The sequence below is a fragment of the Corvus cornix genome, chromosome 22 (assembly GCF_000738735.6).
Source record: "Corvus cornix cornix isolate S_Up_H32 chromosome 22, ASM73873v5, whole genome shotgun sequence".
Lineage (NCBI taxonomy): Eukaryota > Metazoa > Chordata > Aves > Passeriformes > Corvidae > Corvus > Corvus cornix.
In genome coordinates this window covers 4,716,116-4,737,224 of record NC_046351.1, presented here as the reverse complement: position 1 = coordinate 4,737,224, position 21,109 = coordinate 4,716,116, and the positions used below count along the sequence as shown (strand labels likewise).

The 21,109-nt window shown below is 60.4% G+C and overlaps 3 protein-coding genes across 12 annotated transcripts; 1 reads left to right on the top strand and 2 right to left on the bottom strand.

Annotated features, from left to right (window-relative positions):
• Nucleotides 1-30: 30 nt before the first annotated feature.
• On the bottom strand, nt 31-8,267 carry YKT6 (YKT6 v-SNARE homolog). 6 transcript variants are annotated; one of them, XM_039564254.1, is made up of 8 exons: nt 8,169-8,267; nt 7,669-7,790; nt 3,737-3,819; nt 2,912-3,012; nt 1,934-2,038; nt 1,631-1,749; nt 1,186-1,287; nt 31-789 (listed from the first exon to the last, which is right to left on the bottom strand). In XM_039564254.1, exons 2-8 carry the CDS (start codon nt 7,770-7,772, stop codon nt 639-641), a joined length of 765 nt encoding a protein of 254 aa, XP_039420188.1. In that variant the 5' UTR covers nt 7,773-7,790; nt 8,169-8,267; the 3' UTR covers nt 31-638. The 6 variants fall into 6 exon arrangements, with proteins under 6 accessions (XP_039420188.1, XP_039420190.1, XP_039420192.1 ...); XM_039564256.1 differs by having other exon boundaries at nt 8,146-8,251; XM_039564258.1 differs by having other exon boundaries at nt 8,092-8,177.
• Nucleotides 8,268-8,789: 522 nt separating this feature from the next.
• GCK (glucokinase) lies at nt 8,790-17,345 on the top strand. 3 transcript variants are annotated; one of them, XM_039564192.1, is made up of 10 exons: nt 8,791-10,013; nt 12,350-12,512; nt 12,633-12,787; nt 13,019-13,138; nt 13,229-13,324; nt 13,659-13,758; nt 15,444-15,627; nt 15,845-16,000; nt 16,634-16,867; nt 16,980-17,337. In XM_039564192.1, exons 1-10 carry the CDS (start codon nt 9,969-9,971, stop codon nt 17,122-17,124), a joined length of 1,398 nt encoding a protein of 465 aa, XP_039420126.1. In that variant the 5' UTR covers nt 8,791-9,968; the 3' UTR covers nt 17,125-17,337. The 3 variants fall into 3 exon arrangements, with proteins under 3 accessions (XP_039420127.1, XP_039420126.1, XP_039420128.1); XM_039564193.1 differs by lacking the exon at nt 13,229-13,324 and having other exon boundaries at nt 8,790-10,013; nt 16,980-17,341; XM_039564194.1 differs by lacking the exons at nt 8,791-10,013; nt 12,350-12,512; nt 12,633-12,787; ... (1 more) ...; nt 13,229-13,324; nt 13,659-13,758 and having other exon boundaries at nt 15,540-15,617; nt 16,980-17,345.
• Nucleotides 17,346-19,038: 1,693 nt separating this feature from the next.
• Nucleotides 19,039-21,085, bottom strand: LOC104683154 (prosaposin-like). 3 transcript variants are annotated; one of them, XM_010389849.2, is made up of 5 exons: nt 20,517-21,083; nt 19,863-19,987; nt 19,639-19,785; nt 19,387-19,559; nt 19,039-19,140 (listed from the first exon to the last, which is right to left on the bottom strand). In XM_010389849.2, the coding sequence occupies exons 1-4, from the start codon at nt 20,752-20,754 to the stop codon at nt 19,392-19,394; spliced, it is 678 nt and encodes a 225-aa protein (XP_010388151.1). In that variant the 5' UTR covers nt 20,755-21,083; the 3' UTR covers nt 19,039-19,140; nt 19,387-19,391. The 3 variants fall into 3 exon arrangements, with proteins under 3 accessions (XP_010388151.1, XP_010388152.1, XP_010388150.1); XM_010389850.2 differs by having other exon boundaries at nt 19,039-19,559; nt 19,863-19,984; nt 20,517-21,085; XM_010389848.2 differs by having other exon boundaries at nt 19,039-19,559; nt 20,517-21,082.
• Nucleotides 21,086-21,109: the final 24 nt, after the last annotated feature.

The following is a 21,109-nucleotide window of genomic DNA, read 5'->3' as shown; positions in this document are numbered from 1 at the left end:
CCCCGGGACGCCACAGAGAGGGAACAGAGGTACAACTGCCAAATACGACTTTATCCCCCTGGCCAGCACAGCCAGGGCATGGAAACAACTGGAGCACCGCAAGGTACAGCCCAAGTCCAACTTTTCCCTTCCCGAGGAGGAGGAAGAGGAGGCAGTGAGGGCTGCTGGGCCCTGGCAGGTGCTGAGCCCCCCCCACCCCGGCTGGTGGGAGCAGGGGAGGGGCTCCGAGGTGCAGGGCAGGCTGGTGAGCTCCCCCCTCCTCCAGCACTGGGACACAGCTCCAGGCGCAGGGAGAAACTACCCAGGGAGGCAGTGAGCACCCCCCACCCAAGAAACCTCTTCTTTTTCCCTTCCCCCCTTCTCCCACCCCCAGCTCACCCTTAGGACACAAATACATAAAGCCCCCCCAGCCCCTGGGATGGCAGGAGGGGACTCCACCTGCCCCCTCAGCCCCCTGGACAGCAGTGGACGGCCCCTCCAGGCTTCTGGGGGGTGTGAAGGCAGGGGAGTGCGTGGCCGGGTGCCCCCTGGTCCAAGCTGTCCCAGGAACAGCAAGGGTGGGGGGTCTTCAGTGTGGACCTCCCCCCATGTGTGCTGGCCCGGTGCCAGCCTTGGTGTCCCCTCAAGGTGGACAACAGTCACATCAGCCCAGGGGGCTGAGGACCCTCGGCCCAGCCCCAGGAACACCCCTGGGGTGGCTGCGGAGGGGGGTGGAGGGCTGGTGGTCCGGAGGTGGAGACCCCGGGCTCCATGTCACATGATTTCACAGCAGGAATTCTGCTTTCGGGCCTAAGAAGAGAAGGAAAACCATCTGTAAAACTCCCCAAGGGTTTGGGGGTCCCAGGGCCACCCACCCGAGGCCCCTCTCCTGCTGAAGAGGCCGGCACAGCACAAAGGCTGATGACACGGAGGCTCCTTTCCTTTTGGCCAGAGCTGGTGCCAGGAACTGGGATGGGCATCACCCCCCCCTCACTGCAGGGTGCAGGACACCCCCAGCGAGGGGCTGTGGGGCTCTGCAGCTGGAATTGGGGCTCTCTCCAGGCCCAAAGCCCGCAGCAACAGGGGTGATCCCTGCCTGGCACCCAGAGCTGTGCCCCAGGGTTTATCCATTGGGGGTGACCCCCCAAGGATGACGCTCCACCCATCTCCAGCTCCCTCAGGGAGGGGGTGACCCTCCACACCCACCGTTTTGTAGAAGGCTTTGGATTGTGCTCCAAGCACCTCTGATTTGGAGACCAGGTCATCCAGCTTCTCCCCACGCTCCAGCAGTGATTCCATGGTGTTGTGCTGCCAGAGAAACATGTGCTGAGCCCCAGCACCAGGCCCCCACACCCTGCAGCAGGAGATGGAGGTGCCACCATCCCCCATCCCACCCTCCTACAGTCCCCCCAGCTCTGCAGCCCCAAGGGAGACGGGAACTTGGCCGGGGGCAGTAGCAGCAGAGCTCCCACTGGGTCGCCAGGCAGAGAAGAGACCAGCATTTGGAGGAGGGGTCAGAGCCCTGGTGCTTGTGTCCAGCCAGCTGGGAAATGCCCAAGGAGAAAAAAGGAGGGAAGGGAAGAAGGGGAAGGGAAAAGGAAGCTCCCACACCAGGGAGGTCTCCAGGGTCGACTCTACCCCTGCCCCATACCGTGCCCCCAGGGACCACCGGCTTGTGCAGGCAGGAGCGTCCTGCAGCCTCACCAGGATGATTTTGGTCTCGTCCAGCTCTGCCTGCACTCGGGTCATCGGGTCGGCGTCACGGGGGTTCTGGGGAGAAACAACATGCTGCTGGCACCACCACAGGGACACCAGGGTCCCCTGGACACAGCCCCAGAGCACCGGGGTCCCAGCATGCGCCAGAGTGTTGCCCACCTCCCCTGCCACTTTCAGGGCTGTAGGGAGCACAGGGATCCTCTGTCCTGGTGCCCTGCAGCGTCCCAGGGGTCTGTACCTGGTATTTGCTGAGGTATCCATCCAAGGCAGAGTAGGTGATGGTGGCAGGTGACCCTGAGGGCCAGTCCATCTTGCTGACCTGCCTGGAGAACTCATCCAGCACCTGCCAGGTAAGGAAGCAGCAGTTACCACCCAGGAGCCGCAGCTGTGGGGCCACAGTGGCTGGAGGGGTTTTGCTCGTCAAAATAGGAGATCTGGAGATTTTTGGGAAGGGACCTTACAGCTCATCCACACCCCTGCCATGGGCAGGGACACTTTCCATTAGACCAGGTTGCTCCAAGCCCTGTCCAGCCTGGCCTTTGACACTTCCAGGGGATGGGGCAGCCACAACTTCTCTGGGAAACCTCTGTTAGTCCCTACCACCCTACAGGGAAGGACTTCTTCCCAATATCCCATCTCACCCTGCCCTCTGGCAGTGGGAAGCCACTGCCCTTTGTCCTGTCCCTCCAGGCCCTTGTCCAAATTCCCTCTCCAGCTCTCTTGGAGCCCCTTTAGGTATTGGAAGAGGGTCTGGGGTCTCCCTGGAGCCTTCTCTTCTCCAGGCTGGAGAGGCACAAAAAGGGTTGTCCAGCCTTGACACAGGCTGCCCAGGGCAGTGGTGGAGTCCCCATCCCTGGAAGCATCCAAAGAAACACACAGACATGGCACCTGGGGACATGGTTTAGTGGTGGCCTTGGCCATGTTGGAGAAATGGTTGGACTTGATGGCCTTGCAGGGCTTGTCCAACCAAAACAATTCCACCGTTCCATGAGAGGTGCTCCTGCCCTCTGACCACCTTGGTGACCCTGCCCCCCCACCCCTCCTCCTCTTCTGAATGAGCTGAGGGCAGAGACACGAATGAACAGGCCTGGCACACGAGGACCAGAGCAATGCCCAGGCCAAGGTGGCCGGCCCCGACTCTCCGCAAAGCCCTGCATGTGCCAGGGTGGGGAGACTGGAGGAGGCCCCTGGAGCAGCTCCCAGCATGTGCCCTCACCTTGTCCAGCAAGGTGAAACAAACCCGCTGTGGATACTCATTGTCTGCGATCACCACTCCGGCCAGCCCGTCGGTCCGCACATACACGTGGCACAGGTACTCTGGGAAGGAAATTCCTGTTAGAGATGCAGCAAAGGTCCTGAGCCTTCCCCAGCACCCACCACCTTCCCCCCAGCCCCCACAGTTTTCCCCCCTCCCCAAAACCACCCCGGAAGGTGTCATCAGCACCTGCATTTTTCATTAATTCATTAGGAAAGCAGGAAGGGCTTAAAATTAAAAGCCCCAAGTTGTGCTGTGGCAGGGGACCACAGCCATGCCACACAGTGTGGGACATGAAACCGACAACACATGGTAGCCAGAGGTAGATAAAAACCAGTGGGGGAAGAGCTCAGCCTATTTTTAACTAATTTTATTAATAACAAGGCTGGGGTGTCATTAAAGAGGCTCCAGCAGCCAATCCAGGCTGTGCCCCACATGTCCTGGGGCTCGGGAGGCATGTGAAGCAGGACAGGGAGGCTGGAACGAGGTGAGAATTTGGGATACGGAGCCTGCGCTTGCATGGCAAAGCCAGCACAGCCACCCTGTGGTGGGGGGGTCGGGGAAGTTGGGGGGGGCTGCAACCCAACAGCTCCAGGGGTGCCAAGGGGGACATGGAGAATGCAGACACTGGAGCAGTTCCCTGCTCCCTCCAAAGCCTCTGCTGCACCGAGCTGGGCTCACACCCGGCCCAGCCCCTCACGCCATCAGTGCCGCTCACCCGGGCACTGGGCTTGGCGGGACCTTCCCCAGGAATGGGCCGCAGGGAAGCGGACACGCTGCTCTCACCTTGCTCCTTGACCGAGGCCCTGCTGCCCAGCGCCGAGCGCTCCGCAATCAGCTGGCTCGTGAACGTCATGAACTCCTGCACACTGTGGGGACACAGCGCAGGGCCTGGGGCAGTGCTGGGGAAGCAGCTGGCCCACAGCACCCCGGTGTGCAGGGGTAACGAGCCCTTCCCCCGCCCCAGTCCCCGAGTCTGGGCTGTGGGGCTGCAGCTGAGCACTGGGTTTTACTTGGGAGAGAGGCTGGACCCTGCACCTCTGCAGAGTGGCAACCCCCAAACACATACCTCCAGCCACCACCCAGACCCAGGGGAGCACCCAGAGCCCTCCAGTTGCAGTGACAGGCTTGTGTCCTTGGGCTGAACTTGCTTTTTGGGGATTTAGCAGAAAGCAAAAATGCCACTGAACCTGGCTCTGCCCGGCCAACACCTGGTGACCAGCTGCATCATGGAATCATGGAATGATTTGGGTTGGAAGGGACTTTAAAGACCATCCAGTTCCATCCCCTGCTGACACCTTCCACTAGAATCACAGAATCATAAAATATGCTGAGTTCAAGGGACCCATCAGGATCATTGAGTGCAACCCCTGGCTCTGCACAGAACACCCCAACCATCCCACCCTGTCCCTGAGAGCATTGTCCAAACGCTTCTTGAACTTAGGCTTCGTGCTGTGACCACTGCCCTGGGGAGCCTGCTCAGTGCCCAAACACCCTTTGGGGGAAAAACCTTTTCCTGATATCCAACCTAACCCTCCCCTGACACGGCTCCAGCCATTCCCTCAGGTCCTGTCAGTGGTCACAGAGATCGGAGCTGCTTCTCTGCTGCCCCTCGGGAGGATGTTGAAGAGCACAGGGAGGTCTCCCCTCAGTCTCCTCCAGCTGAACACATCAAATGCCCTCAGATGCTCCTCATATGGCCCCTCCAGACCCTTCCTCATCCTTGTGGCCTACTTTGGATGCTCTCCAATGGCTTAACATCTTTTTTTAATTTGTTGTGCCCAAAACTGCCCCAGGACTTGAGGTGAGGCCACCCCAGTGCAGAGCAGAGCAGGACAATCCCTCCCTGTCCTTCTTGCCATGAAAGGCCCAGAACTGGACACAGCCCTCAAGGGGCCTCAACAGGGCCAGCACAGGGGATGGTCACTCTCCTGGGCCTGTGGCCACACCATGGCTGGCACAGGCCAGGTGCCATTGGCCTCCTTGCACACCTGGGCTCATGCCCAGTCACAGCCGACCAGGAGACCCAGGTTCTTTTCCAATTCTCCAGCCACTCTGCTCCAGCCTGGAGTGCTGCCTGGGGTTGTTGTGGCCCAAGACCAGGACCCATCACTTGGGCTTGTTGACTCCTCACAGCGTTGGCCTTTGCCCATCGATCCAGCCCGTCACTCCGTGCCTGTGTCCCAAGTCCCTCTCCAGCTCTCTTGAAGCCCCACTAGGCACTGGAAGGGACCCTAAGGGTCCCCAGGTCCTTCTCTTCTCCAGCTGAACAGCCCCAGCTCTCCCAACCTGCCCCCAGAGCAGAAGGGCTCCAGCCCTTACAGCATCTCTGTGGCCTCCTCTGGACTTGTTCCAGCAGCTCCACATCCCTCTGATGTCAGGTCCCAGAGTTCGAGGCAGCTCTGTAGGTGGGGTCTCACCTGAGCGGGTCACAGGGGCAGAACTCGCCCTGCCCACGCTGAGCCCAGGACAGGGATGCCCTCCCCATCCCAGGGGGATGTTTGACCCCCCAGGCATCCAGCCACCCCTGTGAGTCAAAGTTAAAGAATATCCTTAAGCCAGACTTGCTCTAAGTTTGGAAAACATTCCTGAGCCCAGGCTCAGGCCTGTCCAACAGGCTCCTCAGTGATCCCTCCTCATCCCACAGCAAAGGAAAAGAGGCCAAAAATAATGAGCAAGAGTAAAATAAACCTGTTTCCAAAACACCACATCGTGGGCATGCTGGAATTAGCCAATGTGGAGCAACACATTCCCCAATTCAGCTGGAAAATCCCAGGAAGGGATATTTGTCAAGGATCAAGTTACAAAGTTTGCAAACACCAAGGAGTGGGACAGCTCCTGCTTGGGAGGTGATGTGGTGCCAAGGAAACGCCACTGGACAGAGACACTGGCATGGCAAAGACCACGGTCTTCTGACTGCCTCCCACTGCTGGAAGCAATTCCAGAGGGGAAGTTGCCTCTCCCAGTTTACACATCCCTTAGAGTGGTCTGCAATCCTCCCAGCCCGGACACCAGTTCCACAGAGACTCTGGACTGTCGGGGTTTCAGGCACTACAGAACAAAGTCCAGCCCAAGGATTCCTGAACATCCTGAACATCTCAGCTTCGTCAGAGAGGGAACATGGACACCTTCCTCCTAGTCTAGGGATCTGCTGCCAGCCACGGCCCCCACCATGACCCCAGGTTTTCATATCTAGGTTGGAAAAGACATTTAAGATCACTGAGTCCGAACGATGCCTTAGGCTTGAATGATGCATCACAACCCTATGTCAGTTAGATCCCAGCATGTATCTTCTTCAAGGACACCTCTTCCACTGTGAATACTGCTTTTATTTCCCAGTATTCCTGAAGGAACTGCCCACTCAAGACTCCACTCTGCCTTCCTGACCCTGCCAAATTCCCTGGCGCATGTTCAGCAGACATGAGGCACTGGCACAGCCCAGCCCTGTGCTCCCGCCCAGCAGGTTCCACAGCTCCCAGGAGCCACAGCCCTGTTTATCCCAGACCCAACCCTTTGACCCAACTCTCTGGGAACTCCAGAGCCTCAAAAAAATGAATGTGCAGCATTTTAACCCAAACTTCAGCTAAACACACCTTAAACACCACACCTGGGCCAAGCTCTTGCAGATCCTCCGAGCACCACCCATGAATCAGCCTGGGAAAAGCATCAAATCCCAGGAACAGCTGCATGACTGACACACACCCTCTCCAAACCTCACTGCTCTTCCCAAAATCCCAGGCTCTTCTTCAGGCAGAGACGCAGCCTGCTGTGGGGGAAGCCCACAGCATAAACACACAGGGAATTTTCCCAGGATTTGGGAAAACAAGAGCTGCAGCTACAGAGTGTTTTGGGACTGGAGCTGATGTCACACGCTGGCACCGCTCCGCGTCCCACTCGCACATTTGGCTAAGAAAGAGCTTTTTAAGACAGTCTTACTTCAGTCTTTCCCCTTTACCCCTGGAATTACAGAACCAAATGTGCCTGAGGTTCCATAAAACCTTGGCATTGAAAATTCGGGTCCCAGAAGAATTTCCTAACTCCTTTACCATCTGAGGCAGGCACTGGGAACAACCTGTTCCACAGCATGCTCCTGCTTTGTTTGACAGCTTCAGGAGGTTTTCGGGAGCTGCCGAGAGCTCCCTGATCCCTGTGAGCGCAGTGGAACACCGGGAGTCTGGACTGGCATCTGGGGCTCAACCAGCTCACCTGAAGCCATTGGAATAACTTGAGCAGGGTTTTGTGGGCTGGGAAAAGCTTCAAGTGAGTCCAAACAACCCATGGGCACCAGGATCCAGGCGAGTCCTGTGAGCCTAGCACAGACAGGCCTCTTCTCACCCCACCCAAGGGGAAAGAGCTGAGCCCACTCCCAGGGTATCCCCGCACCCTGATTTCATGGCTTGGCTGCACTGGAGGATTTGTGGAGTCAGACCTGACCTACTGCTGGCTGGGGCTCCAGGAATTTCACTCCATTCCTGAGGCTGACCCATCATTCCAAGTGCTGCAGCAGGTCACAGCACCCAGGTTGTGGCTCTAGGGGTATTACCCCTTAAGAAAAGCCTTTCACTGCTGCCACTGCAGCCCCAGTGGGGCAGAAAACCTCCCAAAAGCTTCTGCTTCCCCTCCCCAAGGTCCTGCCTGAGCCACACACCAGCCTACAGCACACGGAGGCAATTCCCCCTCCCCAGCCCCCCCAAAAGTTCCAGCGGCCCAGCACCCACCTGGATCTCTGAAAGAAGTTGAAGGTGGACACATCATAGGCAGCTTTGAGCAAATGCACTTTGGCGTCACCCTTGTAAAGGACACTTAGGCTGTAGAGCCTCATCGCGGTGGCTCCGTGTGCCTGGGGGGAAAAAAGGGTTGGGGCTGAGGCCATGCAGGGGCCAGGATACCCCCGGACCTCCCTCTGCCACAGCCGTGCCTGGGGTTGCCCCCAAACCCTCCTTCCGTCCTTTAAATGCTATCCCAGACAGCCAGAACCCTCCCGACCCCCGGAGCCCAGCCTGACAGCGCATCCCGACCCCCGCCCAGCCAGGTCTCCCTAGTCCAGCCTAACCAACCCCTACCCTCACCTGACCCAGCTGGCCCAGTGTAACCCAGCCCCTCCACCCAGTGTAACCCGGCCACTCCTCGGTATAACCCACTACAACCCAGCCGCCGGCCCCTGGGCAGCCCCGCCCAGCCCGGCGTTGCCCCACCGGCCCAGCTCGCCCCGCAGTGCCTCGGGACAGCGGCGGGCGCGGCTCAGCGCGGGCGCTGCCGACACGGCGGGGGCGCGACCCGGAACGGGAACCGCGGCGCCGGAAGCGCCCCGAGCCCGGACACTGCCACGGGACCGCTCCCGGCCTGCGCATGCGCCGAGACCGCTCCGCCCCCAAGCCTTCTGACCAATCATCGCCCGCCTCCCCGCTCTCCCGCCTCAGCCGCACGGCCAATCAGCGCCGCGCTGGCGGTGCGGGCAGTGCTCGTTCCCCAGCGCGGCCAGCAGGGGGCGCTGAGCCCAGCAACGGGGGCGGGGCCTGTTCGCTCCTCCCGCTGTGGGCCGGGACCGCGCTGGGGGGGGGGGTCCCTGTGTGGGGTGGGGTGAGGGTCCCTCTGGGGGGTGAGGGTCCCCTGTGTGGGATGGGGTTCCCCTGTGTGGGTGGGGGTCCCTCTGTGGGATGGGGCTCCCCTGTGTGGGGAGCCTTCCCCTATGGTGTAGTGACCCTCTGAGGAGGGGCCCCACGGAGGCAACAGCCTCTCCCGGGTGCTGGGGGACACCCTGGGGACTGGGGACCCTTCCATGGGGCTGTTCTGCCCCTGGGTGGGGACCCCTCCATGGTGGGGGTGTACTGACGAGGGGTGGGTGAACCTCCCGAGGGTTTTGGACCCCTCGAAGGGGTGAGGACCCCTCTACGGGTGGACACCAGCACAGGGGCAGGGCTGCCAGAGCCCTCCTGTGCCCCCAGGTTCTCCCTGCACAGGGGGCAGGTGAGGTACTGTGCGGTGACCCTGTGTCCCCTAGGCCCTGCTCTGCCACCCACAAAACCTCTGTCCTCCCCAGAGCCCCCTCAGTCCCCCATGGGGCTGTCACCCCAACACCCATCCAGGCTTCCCAGGGACCCTCCCCAGCTCTGTGTCTGAGGAGATGCTGCCACACACCAAGACCAGAAGGTTTTGGGGTCCACCCATGACCAAAGGTGCTCCTTATCCCATTTGGACCCCCATAGTCCCCTGTTTCCGCAACGCTGGGTGGATGACGCGGCTCTGGGGGCGATGGGAGTTGCCACATCCCCGTCCTCAAATCCAGCATCCATCCCCGATCTGTTGCGACGCCTGGTGTCAATCCCAGCACCGCTGGATCCTTTCCCATCCTGGGGGCTCGGAGCACTTCCCAGTCGCCCTCGGCCCTCCACGGGTGTCTGTAGGCCGTGCTGTGTCCGCGGTCTCCATGGGAGCATGCCGGTTGCCAAGCCGGCCGGTGGAGTGCTTGCCACCACCATCGAGCCGTTGGTATGACAACGGGGACACGGGTGACCCGGGGCGTGGTGCTTCGCGTGACGGGGCCAGCGGCCCCTGCGGGGAGGGTCCTGGCCGAGCCTCGCCAACACACAGGGGGTCCCCAGGGGCTGCCAGAACCTGCTGCGTCGGGCTGGGACCCCCGCACCAACACCAGCCCGGGAATTTATTGACACATTGAGGAAGCGAGCGGGAGAGCGAGAGTGGAATCCCTCTGGAGCGAAGGATGTGGGGCGACAGCGCTGATCCCACCAGGGCCCCGGGCCCTGCTCCCTGCCCCTCTGCTTGAGGCCGGGGGTATCGGGACCCCCTCAGTGGGTGCCGGACTGGGGCGTCAGATGAGATAACGCAGCGAAAGTGGAGCATCCGCGTGTGGAGCGAGGGACGGAGCAGCCCAGCGCCTGCCAGACACCCTCCAGGACAGTGCAGGGGGCTCCCCCAGGCCAGGCACCACGGTGGGGGCACAGGGGCTGAGGGGGGCACGGCTTGGCCCGCAGCCCACCCCACCTCGCCAGCTGCCCCCATGCTGGATCACCGAGCCAGAATGGAGAGCAGCAGGAAGGAGAAGGTGAGGCCACTGCCAGGGCAATGCTGGGGGGCCGGGGGGGCCAGGGGATGCCCAGTGGGTGTGGGGAAAGGTGCAGATACTCACCGGGGTTCCAGCCTTCCCTGGAGTGAGCGGCCGGGTGCTCCCAGCATCTCCCAAGGTTCCAACAGAGGTAGCCAGGAGGATGGCTGGTGGGGAGGACACCAGCTCCCAGGCAGCCTGCAGGCAGCCCAGCATGCCCCAGGGGGGTCCCCATCCCTGAGGTCACCCCCCCAGCACAGCATGGGCCCTACAGCACTGAGGGCTCACAATGGAGCTGGGAGCATTTGTAGGATTTTCTGCTGGGCTGGGATGCTCCCACCATCCAAACATCACCCTGGGCATCTTGCAGCCATGCAGCTGCATCCCCGGGATGAGATTCGGCCTGTCACCTCCTTCAGCTGGCTGTCATTGTTGTCACCGAGGCACCCAGCAGGATGGCACACGGCTCATCCCCAGTCAAAAACCAGTTGTTTGTGGGAAGCATCCTCTCCCAGATGGATTGAGCTCATGGGGTCACGGGTGAGGACAGTGGAGACATTCCCTGCTGCCGACTGGGACACCAAGGGGACACCAAGGAGACTCGGCACATGCTGAACCAGCAGAGATGGATGTCACTGGCCCCTGCAGCCAGTGGCCACATAGTTCCCAGCTCCATCCCTTTTGTGGGACGCATTGGAACACACCATTTCCATGGGACGCTGAGAGCCAGATAATGTCATGTGGGAAGAGCCAAATCCTGCCAGGGGAGAGCCAAGCCCATTGTTTTGAAGGCGAGTGAAGAGATGAGTAGGTACATGTGGTGCTGAGATGGAAAAAACATTGGAGAAATAAAATTCGGATTCCTGGGTGCCAGCCTTGGGAGGGGGACCCTCCGGCCGCGGCAGATCAGGTGTTCCCATGCCAAGCAGCCCCATGGGATGGATTAGCACTGAATACCTTCAGCCAACAACCCAGGAGAGATCAAATCCAGCTCCTTGCTTTTCCTGGCAGGATTTTTCCAGTCATCCAGGGCCAAACACCCTCTGGATCAGGGCAAACCTCACCACAGTGCTGCTGTGGGTGCCCGGCTCCGTTCCAAGGGGTCCATGCTGCAGCCATGTCTCTTGGGGTTTTGTCTCCCAGCACCTGGGGGTCCAGGGCTAATGGACCCCCAGCACTCAGGACCAGGATGGAGTGGGGGGGTGCCAGGATCCCACCCAGCTGTGGGTGGTGGCTGAGGTCACAGGAGCTCTGCAGGGCCTCAGAGATATTTGGGCTGAGCCCCCACTTGAGGGTTTGGAGGCCAAGGGATGGCACTGGGGGCCAGGCGATGTGCCAGGATGGAGGGCAGCTGGACTGAGCCGAGGCAAGGGGTGCCCCCAATGTTGGGACGCTCCACACCCCAAATGCTTTCTTGAGCCCCCTACCCCAAAACCTGTCAGGAAACAGCAGCAGCCTCGAGGCAAACATCTGTGTGCGGCGAGAGCACTGGAGCCTCCCCAGAGCCGGTGACTAATGAGCCCTAATGCTGCCGACTGCAGCTGGTGAAGGAGTGCCGGCTCCAGCTGCATCTGACAGCCGGGGCACCTGGCCCCAGCTCTGCCGGCTAATGAAGGCTGCGCCGAGCCCGGGGTTGCTACGGAAAGGATAAACACGGATCCTGCTTGCCAGGTGCTTCCCTGGAGTGGGCCCTGCGGCTCTCCCTGGCAGCGAGGCAAGGCAGCAACCCCTGAGAATGTTCCTGCCTGCCTGCCCTCTGCCCCATATTAGCCCCATGTTCGATGGGTGAAAAATGGTACCCATGATTCCCAGTGGGATACAGGGAGAAGGATGCTCCCAGGGGAACAAGGAAGGCACACCAGCATCTTCATCATAAAAGAATCCCATGTCCTTGGTGGGAGATGCTGTACTCCTCAATGGCATGGCCAGAAGTGCTCCTTGCTGGGAATGAACCTGGGATTCATCAGGATGGGATGTCCCAGGTCACTGCTGGAATGGGGCCAGCTTCTACACAACCATCCCAAAAATTCAGCTGGGTGACAGAGATGGCAGAACCCCAGTGCCAACCCTGGTCCCCAGGGACCCCAGAGCTGACTGTGGCATCCTGCAGGCAGCACCAGAAGGGGACTTGGTGCCTTGTGACAGTCCTATGGATTCCCTGGTGCCTCAGTTCAGCTGGAGGAGAACAGCAGAGCAATAGGATAAGGCATTTCAGGGTGTCTGTGTGCCAGTGGGGAAAACCAGGGCTGGGGGAAGGAAAGCTTGGCTATTTCTTGCAGTTCAGGCCCCTTGCATCCCATATCCCTCGTCCCTGGCTGATGCTGTGTTGTGTGCAGGTGGAGCAGATCCTGTCAGAGTTCCGGCTGAAGGAGGAGGACCTGAAGAAGGTGATGTACCGGATGCAGAAGGAGATGGACCGAGGGCTCAAGCTGGAGACACATGAGGAAGCTTCTGTCAAAATGCTGCCCACCTATGTCCGCTCCACCCCCGAGGGCTCTGGTACGGTGTCACTCCCAGTCCCTTGTGTCTCACCCCTTCCTCAGACCCCGTCAAGCTCCATGTGAAAGGCTGAGCCTACCTAGAGCCCATCACCTTCTTCCCTTCTCCCTGGCTTTGCAGAGGTGGGAGATTTCCTGTCACTGGACCTGGGTGGCACCAATTTCCGTGTGATGCTGGTGAAGGTGGGCGAGGGAGAGGAGGGGCAGTGGAAGGTGAAGACGAAGCACCAGATGTATTCCATCCCAGAGGATGCCATGACTGGGACAGCTGAGATGGTCAGTGGAGCACACGGGGCATCCCATCCCATCCCATCCCATCCCGTCCCATCCCATCCCAGTCCCTTTCACAGTGTGTGTTTCAGTGGGGACACTGGAGGGGACACCCCCATCCCTAAGAAGCTGGGAGGTGGCCAGGCCTGGGGAACCCATGGTGGGGACAATGTCCATCCAAGGGCAGTGGGAGGGTGGGGACATCCCTTGGCAAAGGCTGGACCTCCTGTCTTCCAGCTCTTTGACTACATCTCCGAGTGCATCTCCGATTTCCTGGACAAGCACCAGATGAAGCACAAAAAGCTGCCCCTGGGCTTCACCTTCTCCTTCCCCGTGCGGCACGAGGACATAGACAAGGTGAGGGGGTGGCCGGGCAGCGTGAGGGCTTAGGGGTCCCCAAGCCTCAGCTACCCCCACAGCCCCATTTCGGTCTGACTCCCACTCCAGGGCATTCTCCTGAACTGGACCAAGGGCTTCAAAGCCTCCGGCGCGGAAGGGAACAACGTAGTGGGGCTGCTGAGGGACGCCATCAAACGGCGAGGGGTGAGAGGATCAGACGGCTGTGCCGGCACCGGCGCGGTGCCGAGACCCCAGCACCCCGGCTGTCCCTGCAATGGGCTCACTGAAGCCTGGCTGTGCCTGCAGCAGGGCCACTGGAGCCTAGTGTGTCCCCAGGAAGGGACCACTGGAGCATAGCTGTCCCCATGATGGGGCTGCTGGAGCCAAGTGTGTCTCTGGGCAGGGCTGTTCCATGTGTGTGCACACACGTGTGTGTGACACATGCCCAGGTCCTCACCCTTGGAGACTGTCCACCCCAAACCCACCTGTTGTGGGACAGCCTGACCCCCCATGAGCCCACAATGGTCCCTGTCCCCAGGATTTCGAGATGGATGTGGTGGCAATGGTGAATGACACGGTGGCCACGATGATCTCCTGCTACTATGAAGATCACCGGTGCGAGGTTGGGATGATTGTGGGTAAGATGCCCCTTCTACAGGGACACCTGGCTGGGGATAGTGAACTGTCCCATGGCCCCGCTCCCCTGCTGCTTCCCCCATCCTTTTGGGGGGGACACACCAAGGATGGGGGGGTGGCAGTGGCACCCTGCTGGGGTGTCCGGTGGTTGGGACATTCGATGGTATTGCCTGGCCCCAGCACTGGCCCCTGGTTGGGGCACTTTGGGAGTAGAAAGAGGGTGATCATCATAACAGGGCTGGCCCCCACAAGGCTGTTGGTGGCTCTGGCACTTCATCGTAGGGATAGGGACCCATGGAAGGCAGCTGGTGTCAGAGAGCCAGGTGGTGGGGGTGAGTTTGAACTCTGCTGGCTCCATCCCCCACTCCCTGCAGAGAGCAGCCCCCCACCTCCCCCAGCCCCTCACTATCATTTGTGCCATCAGCCACGTGCCGATGTGTCATCTGGGCTTCGCATCCCCTCACCAGAGTAAACACATGCTGGGATGTTGATCAGCTTCTTGGGGCTGGGCTGGCCTCAGCACAGTGCCCAGAGCCCCTGGGACCCTGCTGTGGGGACAAGTGGCCAGCCAGGGCTGTGGGGACACTGCAGGGGCGGGGAGCAGGAGGGATGTCCATCGCCATCACTGCAGGACAAGGACATGCAGCTCCAAGCACAGCCCTCAGCCATGATCAGTCACTAAATCCTGGTGCTCATGGAACAGCAGTCACTGGCTGTTCAGTCAGTTCTCTGAAATGAGGTCTAGCATGGAATCATGGAACTGTTTGAGTTGGAAAAGCCTCTAAGGTCATCGAGTCCAACTGTTCCCCAGCACTGTCAAGACCATCACTAACCCATGTCCCCAGGTGCCACACCCACATGGCTGTTGAATCCCCCCAGGGATGGGGACTTCACCACTGCCCTGGGCAGTCTGTGCCAGGGCTGAACGGACCTTCCCATGAAGGAATTTTCCCAATATCCAACAGAAACCTCCCCTGGTGCAACTTAAGGCAGTTTCCCTTCTACCCTTGGAGCAACCTGGTCTAGTCAAAGGTGTCTCTGCCCAGGGCAGGGTGGTGGAATGAGATGAATTTTAAGGTCCCTTCAAACCCAAACCATTCCATGATTCTATATTTTGATGGTTTTATTGCATCCCAATGCCGGGTGGAGTAGGGATACAGATTTGGGACCTATGTAGTAAGTTCCCAACCATCCTTGGTTCCAGCTTTCATGAAATCACAGAATGGTTTGGGTTGGAAAGGGACCTTACGGATTATCCAGCTCCATGCCATGGGCAGGGACAGCTTCACTAGACCAGGCTGTCCAGCCTGGCTTGTAACACTTCCAGGGATGGAGCAGCCATAGCTTCTCTGGGAAACTTGTGTTTGTCCCTACCACCCTCACAGGGAAGGATTTTTTCCCAGTATCCAATCTAAATCTCTCCTCTTTTAGTCTAAAACCTTTCCCCCATGTCCTGGAGCCACCCTTGAAGCAGTTGTAGGCCATGGTGCCAGTCACCAGGTTGAGGAATGCCCCTCATCCATATGGGTCCCAACCCCTGTCCTGGCACATGTCTGGACCCTCTCCAGTTCTTCCCCATTGCTCCACAAGACTATCCCAGCTTTATCCCAGTTGGGATGGGAGGGCTGTGGCGGGGGGTGTCACTGCTGCCCCCCCGCCGCCCAGACCCATCCCCAATTCCTGGCAGGGACAGGCTGTAACGCCTGCTACATGGAGGAGATGCACAACGTGGAGCTGGTGGAGGGCGACGAGGGGCGGATGTGCGTGAACACGGAGTGGGGGGCCTTTGGTGCCTCCGGGGAGCTGGACGAGTTCCTCCTGGAGTACGACCGCGTGGTGGACGAGACCTCACTTAACCCCGGTCAGCAACTGTAAGGAATAGGAGAGATCCAGTTCCTCTGGGCATCCCTCCCATCCCCTGCACCACACTGGGCTCAGCCGCCCAGCACGGGCATCCTTCGCCCGGGACCGTGCCCATGCACGGGAAACACATCCAGCAAGGAGGGGGGAAGGAAAGAGGGGGTGCTGTGGGATGTGACCCCTCAAATCCCAGCTCTGATGCCACCCCCTCGCCTCTGTCCCCCCCAGGTATGAGAAGATCATTGGGGGGAAGTACATGGGGGAGATCGTGCGGCTGGTGCTGCTGAAGCTGGTGGATGAGAACCTGCTCTTCAATGGGGAGGCCTCTGAGAAGCTCAAGACCCGCGGGACCTTTGAGACCCGCTTCATGTCCCAGATCGAGAGGTACAAGGCTGGGGGGTGGCACCCCAAACCTGCCAGGCTGCATCGCACTGGGAGGTTTGTGCTCTCACTCCACACTGCTCCAGGAATACTGGGGAGTCTGTGCTCTCACTCTGCACTGGGCTGTCCCACATCAGGATCCTTCTATTCCATCATCCTATAGCAGTCTGCTTTGACTGCCTCATATTGGGGTCCTTTATCCTGTTACTCCACACCAGCCTGCTCTGACTGTCCATCTTGGAGTCCCCACATCCTGCCACCCAAACCACAGTGTCCCATGTCACAGGCCCATCATGATGAGACATCATGATCCGATCATTCCATACCTGCCTGCTCTGTCCCATTTGGGGTCCCCATGTCCCATCACTCCACATTAGGGGGACCCACTTCCAGGTCCCTCTGTCCCATCACCCCACACCAGCCCTCTACAGCAGCACCATGTTGGGGTCCCCCATCCCATCACCCCACACCAACCTGCTCTGACTGACCCAGTTGGGGTTCCCCATCCTATCACCCCATACAACTGCCCCATGTGAGGATCCCCCATCCCATCACTCCCCCATTCCTCTCCAGCTGTCTCACCCAGGGTCCTCACCCCCCAGCCCTTGCTGACCCCCTTTTCTCCCCCCATCCCAGTGATTCTGATGACCGCAAGCAGATCTACAACATCTTGTCAGCCTTTGAGCTGCTGCCGTCCCGGACAGACTGTGAGATCGTGCGCCGGGTGTGTGAGAGCGTGTCCACACGCGCCGCCCAGATGTGCTCGGCCGGCCTGGCTGGAGTCATCAACCGCATGCGGGAGAGCCGCAGCCAGGACACCCTCAAGATCACTGTTGGTGTCGATGGCTCTGTCTACAAGCTCCATCCCAGGTGGGGATCTCCAGACCCTTCTCCCTGCTGACATCCCTATCCTTTCCCTTCATCCCCCAAGCCTTGACCCCGTTTGTGACCCCATTTGTGACCCCGTGTTCCCACTCCCCAGCTTCAAGGACCACTTCCACGCCACAGTGCGGCAGCTGACACCCGGCTGTGACATCACCTTCATCCAGTCAGAGGAAGGCAGCGGGCGCGGGGCCGCCCTCATCTCGGCCGTGGCCTGCAAGATGGCCTGCATGATGGGGCAGTGAGCTGGACTCAGGGGGGATGGCAGGGCCAGTGGTCCCGCTCGGAGCGCTACGGGAGCAGATACGGACGTGGGAAGGAGGCGGCTCCGGCCCCCCAATAAATGGGGTGTGTGTGGACTTCTCTGGGGCCACTTGGGCCACTGCTCCTCATGCCTCTCCCCCCATGCTGGCAGGGAGACCCCCATGGGGCTGCCCCACACGTATGAGGCAGCTGAGGAGCTTCCTATGCCCTCACACCCCCCTATCCTCACACAGCTGCAGCAAGGGGTGCTCCAGCATACCCCAGCCCCTTTGCTGGGGGAAAGACCCCCTCAAGGGAGTTGGCCTAGAGAAAAGGGGCACTTTGGGGGGTGTCAGGGTGGAGGATCTCCTCACCAGTGATCCCTGGGGTGCAAAGACTGAGTGCACCAGAAAGGGCCAGATGGAGGGGGGCATATTGGGGGGATCCTCTCTAGCCATGTTCCCACCCATGTTCCCTGAAAGGTCTGGGGCACCCCAGGGATATGAGTTCACCAGAGGGTCTGGAGCAGAGTATTGGGGTCCCTTTGGGGGTCATGGGCACCCCAGGGTGTTGGGGTCCCTCTAAGGATCTGGCAGTACCGCAGCACATTGTGGTTCTCTGAAGACTCTGGAGGCAACCCAGGATTTTGAGTCACTCTGAGGGTCCGGAGCACCCCAGGGTGGAGGGGTCCTCCTGGGACACCACAGGGTGTTGGGATCCCTTTGGGGGTTTGGGGCTCCCCAGGGTCTGGAGCCCACTCAGGGTGTTGGGGTCAGCGCTGGGGTATGGGGCTACCCCATGGTATGGGCTGTCTTGGGGGTCTGGGGTTATATCTGGGATATTTGGGGCCACTGCAGGGGTCTGGGGTCACCCTGGCACATGGGGGCACCCAGGATCTAGGGCCCTCTCAGGGTGCTGGGGTAACTCTTGGGCATCTGGGACCATGTGGGGGGACTGGATCACCACAGGGTGTGGAGCCAACCTGGGGGGCTGGGAATACCAAGGGGTCTTGGTGTACTCACAAAGCACAGGGTCACCCCACAGCTGGGGGGTGCATGTTGAGGGGCTGGGGACACTGCAGGGGTCTGTGTCACTCCAAGGGACAAAGCCACCCAGTGGTGCTGCTCCTGAAGCCCCCAGCCCCATGGGTGGCACTGGGATCCCCACAGCTCATTGCAAGAGGGGAAGGGGATCCCTCTGCTCTGCTTGGCTGCAGCCCTCAGCCAGCAGGATTCCCTGTCTTCTGATTGGCTGCAGCCCTCAGCCAGCAGGATTCCCTGTGTTTTGATTGGCTGCAGCCCTCAGCCAGCAGGATTCCCTGTCTTCTGATTGGCTGCAGACCTCAGCCAGCAGGATTTCCTTTGTTCTGATTGGTTGGCACCAGAAAGACATCCTTGAGCTCTGATTGGTGGCAGGCCTCAGAGACCCACAGTCTCTCTGTTCTGATTGGCTGGGGGCAAACAGAAGCGATTCCCTGCACTCCAATTGGCTGGAATTTAAAAAAAAAAAAAAAAAAAAAAAAAGGGTGTGGGATTCCCTGTGCTCTGATTGGCTGGGACTGAAGAAGGGATTCCCTGTGCTCAGCTGGGACAGTGCCAATGCCATGTGTTGGGGACAGTGCGGATGATCCCAAGCCCATGGCAGTGCCAGTGACAAGTGTGTGACAAGTGACAGTGCCAAGTGCAGGGACAGATGCAGTGCCAGGCATGGGGACAGTGACAGCCAGGGCCACCCAGGTGTGTGGAGGGAACCGCTCACTCCGACCCACGTGGTACACATCCCCACGCTACCACAGGCACCTTTGGTGTCACCTTGGCCCTGCCGGGGCAGGCCAGGGCCAGACTATCCCCTGCCAGTGCCTGGTGCCATATGCCCTTGTCACCGTGTCCCCCCAGCGCAGACAAAAAAGACCCATGGAGCCAGAGGAGGGACTTTATTGTGTGGGAAGGGGATGGCTGGGCTGTGGGGGCATCAGGGGCTGGAAGAGCATCGGGGTTTGGGGGCATTCGGGGCTGTGCCTGTGGAAAAAGGAAAAAGCAAGGGGTGAGTCGGGGGCCAGCAGAAGCAGCTCCTCCAGCCTTCCTCCTGCCCCGCAATGCACTTTGGGGTGACCTGGCTCACCCCCACCCTACAGAGCTGCAGCAGGGAAGGTTCAGGAACCCCAAGCATAGGATCGGGATGTGGGGTGCAGGACACAGGATGCAGAATGCAGAGTGCAGGATCAGCCCATGGGATGCAGGATCAGGATATAGGTGGGCCCTAACCACGCTCAGGACCGGCAGATGCCCATGGCGGTGCAGATGTCCCGGGGCGTGTCCCCATTCTGCAGCGCCTCGGTGATCTGGTCCCGGTACTTCTTCACCAGCTGCTGGCACAGCTTGCCCTTGGCCCGGCCCAGCACCTGGCAGCCCTTCTGCAGCGCCGCCACCACCGCCGCCTGCCAAAGGCACCGCAGGTCAGGGGGCCGCAGGGAGATGGCCCCCAGCCCGGCCCCCCAGACCCCCATCACCCCTCACCTCGTCAGGGTCGTCACCTGCCAGTGCCTGTATCTTCTTCAGGGCCTTGGTGCACAGCCTGCACTTAATCCCCCTGCCCTGCGCCACGCTGTCCCCATCAGCCATGTCACTCCCGTCAGCCATGTCATCCCCTTCAGCCACATTCCCCTGTGGCGACACAAAGACCCTCAGGGCTGCCTGGACTCCTGGGTGGCCCTGGCAGAACTTGGGGGTGGGGTACTCACCAGGGCCAGGCTGTCCCAGAGGTCCTGGCACTGCTGCTCCTGGCCACAGCGTATGGCCATGTCCATGTCCCAGCACCAGGACATTGGGTCACCCTGGCAGGGCGGGGGGACCACGGCCTGTGCTGCTGCATGGGGACAGGATGGTGAGTGTGGCCGCAGGTTGGGTACCCATCACTGAGGTCCCTGGGGGCCCAGACCCCTAAACCACCAGCCCCAGGTACTCAGCCCCATCCCTACCATCCCTCCTGCCTGTACCCACATCCTTCTGTTCCCACCATTCCTACATCTCCATGCAGACCCTGTCCCCAAACATCCCCAGGTGCTGGTCCTAACATGGGCACCATCCCCATTACCCGTGGGTCCTCAGGCAGACCCCATCCTTGCCACCCCCAGGTGCTTGGTCCCATGAGACCCCATTCCCACAACCCCCGGGCCCCCACCATCCCTCCTGCCTGTCTCCTCATCCTCCTTCCCACATCCCTGAGTGCCTGTCCCTACACAGACCCTATCCCGACCGCCCACAGGTCCCCACACAGACCCCAGCCCCACCAAGCTCAGTCATCCAGGCTGCCATCCCCATTGTCCCCATGTGTTTCCTCTCCCTGCCACCTCAGGGTGACCATCCCCCCTGGGAGGCAGGAGGGTCCCCATTACCTCCCACTACCACCAGCACCAGGAGGAAGGCGGCAGCCATGGTGAGCCCACCGAGCCGGTGACAGCAGGTGACTGACAGTGGGTGACTGCCTGCATCCTGACACCTTTTATAGTGGGGCTGTGGGGGACCAAAACCCCAAAACGCCTTGAAACAGAACACCGCGACTCCCCAGGCCCCTTCCTGCCTCGCACCTCCACCCCCGCAGGAAGGCGATACGGGGGGGCTCGGGGGGCACATGGGGGAGCTCAGCAGCCCCCAACCTCCCCAGCTTCGTCCCCTAAGGGAAGCTGCCCCTAAGTCCCCCCAAGTGTGGGGCAGGGAGCAAGTGGCCAGACCCCCGAGGGCTCCGGAGGGTCTATCCCGGGATCGGGAGGTCTATCCCGGGGTCCCCTTTGGCCCCCTCCGGTCTCTGGGGAGTCCAAGGGCTTGGGCTTAGTGTCCCCCTCGAGGTCAGTCTTGGTGTCCTGTCTGGGGTCGGTCACGGTGCCCCCTTCCCCCCATGGGTTCCGGGGGGCCGGGGGATCGATCCCAATGTCTCGCTGTCCTGGCCCCCATCCCCTCCGTGTCCCGCCGCCCCAGGCCCACAGCGGTT

What these genes read in the sequence shown, in the direction of transcription:
- YKT6 (XM_039564253.1), bottom strand. Translation starts at nt 7,823, where the DNA reads ATGGCCTCAGCCCCAACCCTTTTTTCCCCCCAGGCACACGGAGCCACC. An exon ending in GTTTCACCTTGCTGGACAAG is followed by an intron (nt 2,039 to 2,911) that starts GTGAGGGCACAT and finishes CTTACCTGGCAG; the next exon opens with GTGCTGGATGAGTTCTCCAG. An exon ending in CCAAAGCCTTCTACAAAACG is followed by an intron (nt 790 to 1,185) that starts GTGGGTGTGGAG and finishes TTCTCTTCTTAG; the next exon opens with GCCCGAAAGCAGAATTCCTG.
- GCK (XM_039564192.1), top strand. Translation starts at nt 9,969, where the DNA reads ATGCTGGATCACCGAGCCAGAATGGAGAGCAGCAGGAAGGAGAAG. An exon ending in CGAGGTTGGGATGATTGTGG is followed by an intron (nt 13,759 to 15,443) that starts GTAAGATGCCCC and finishes AATTCCTGGCAG; the next exon opens with GGACAGGCTGTAACGCCTGC. An exon ending in TTCATGTCCCAGATCGAGAG is followed by an intron (nt 16,001 to 16,633) that starts GTACAAGGCTGG and finishes CCCCCATCCCAG; the next exon opens with TGATTCTGATGACCGCAAGC.
- LOC104683154 (XM_010389849.2), bottom strand. Translation starts at nt 20,754, where the DNA reads ATGTGCCCCCCGAGCCCCCCCGTATCGCCTTCCTGCGGGGGTGGAGGT. An exon ending in GGTGCTGGTGGTAGTGGGAG is followed by an intron (nt 19,988 to 20,516) that starts GTAATGGGGACC and finishes GTCCCCATGCAG; the next exon opens with CAGCACAGGCCGTGGTCCCC. An exon ending in TCTGGGACAGCCTGGCCCTG is followed by an intron (nt 19,786 to 19,862) that starts GTGAGTACCCCA and finishes GTGTCGCCACAG; the next exon opens with GGGAATGTGGCTGAAGGGGA.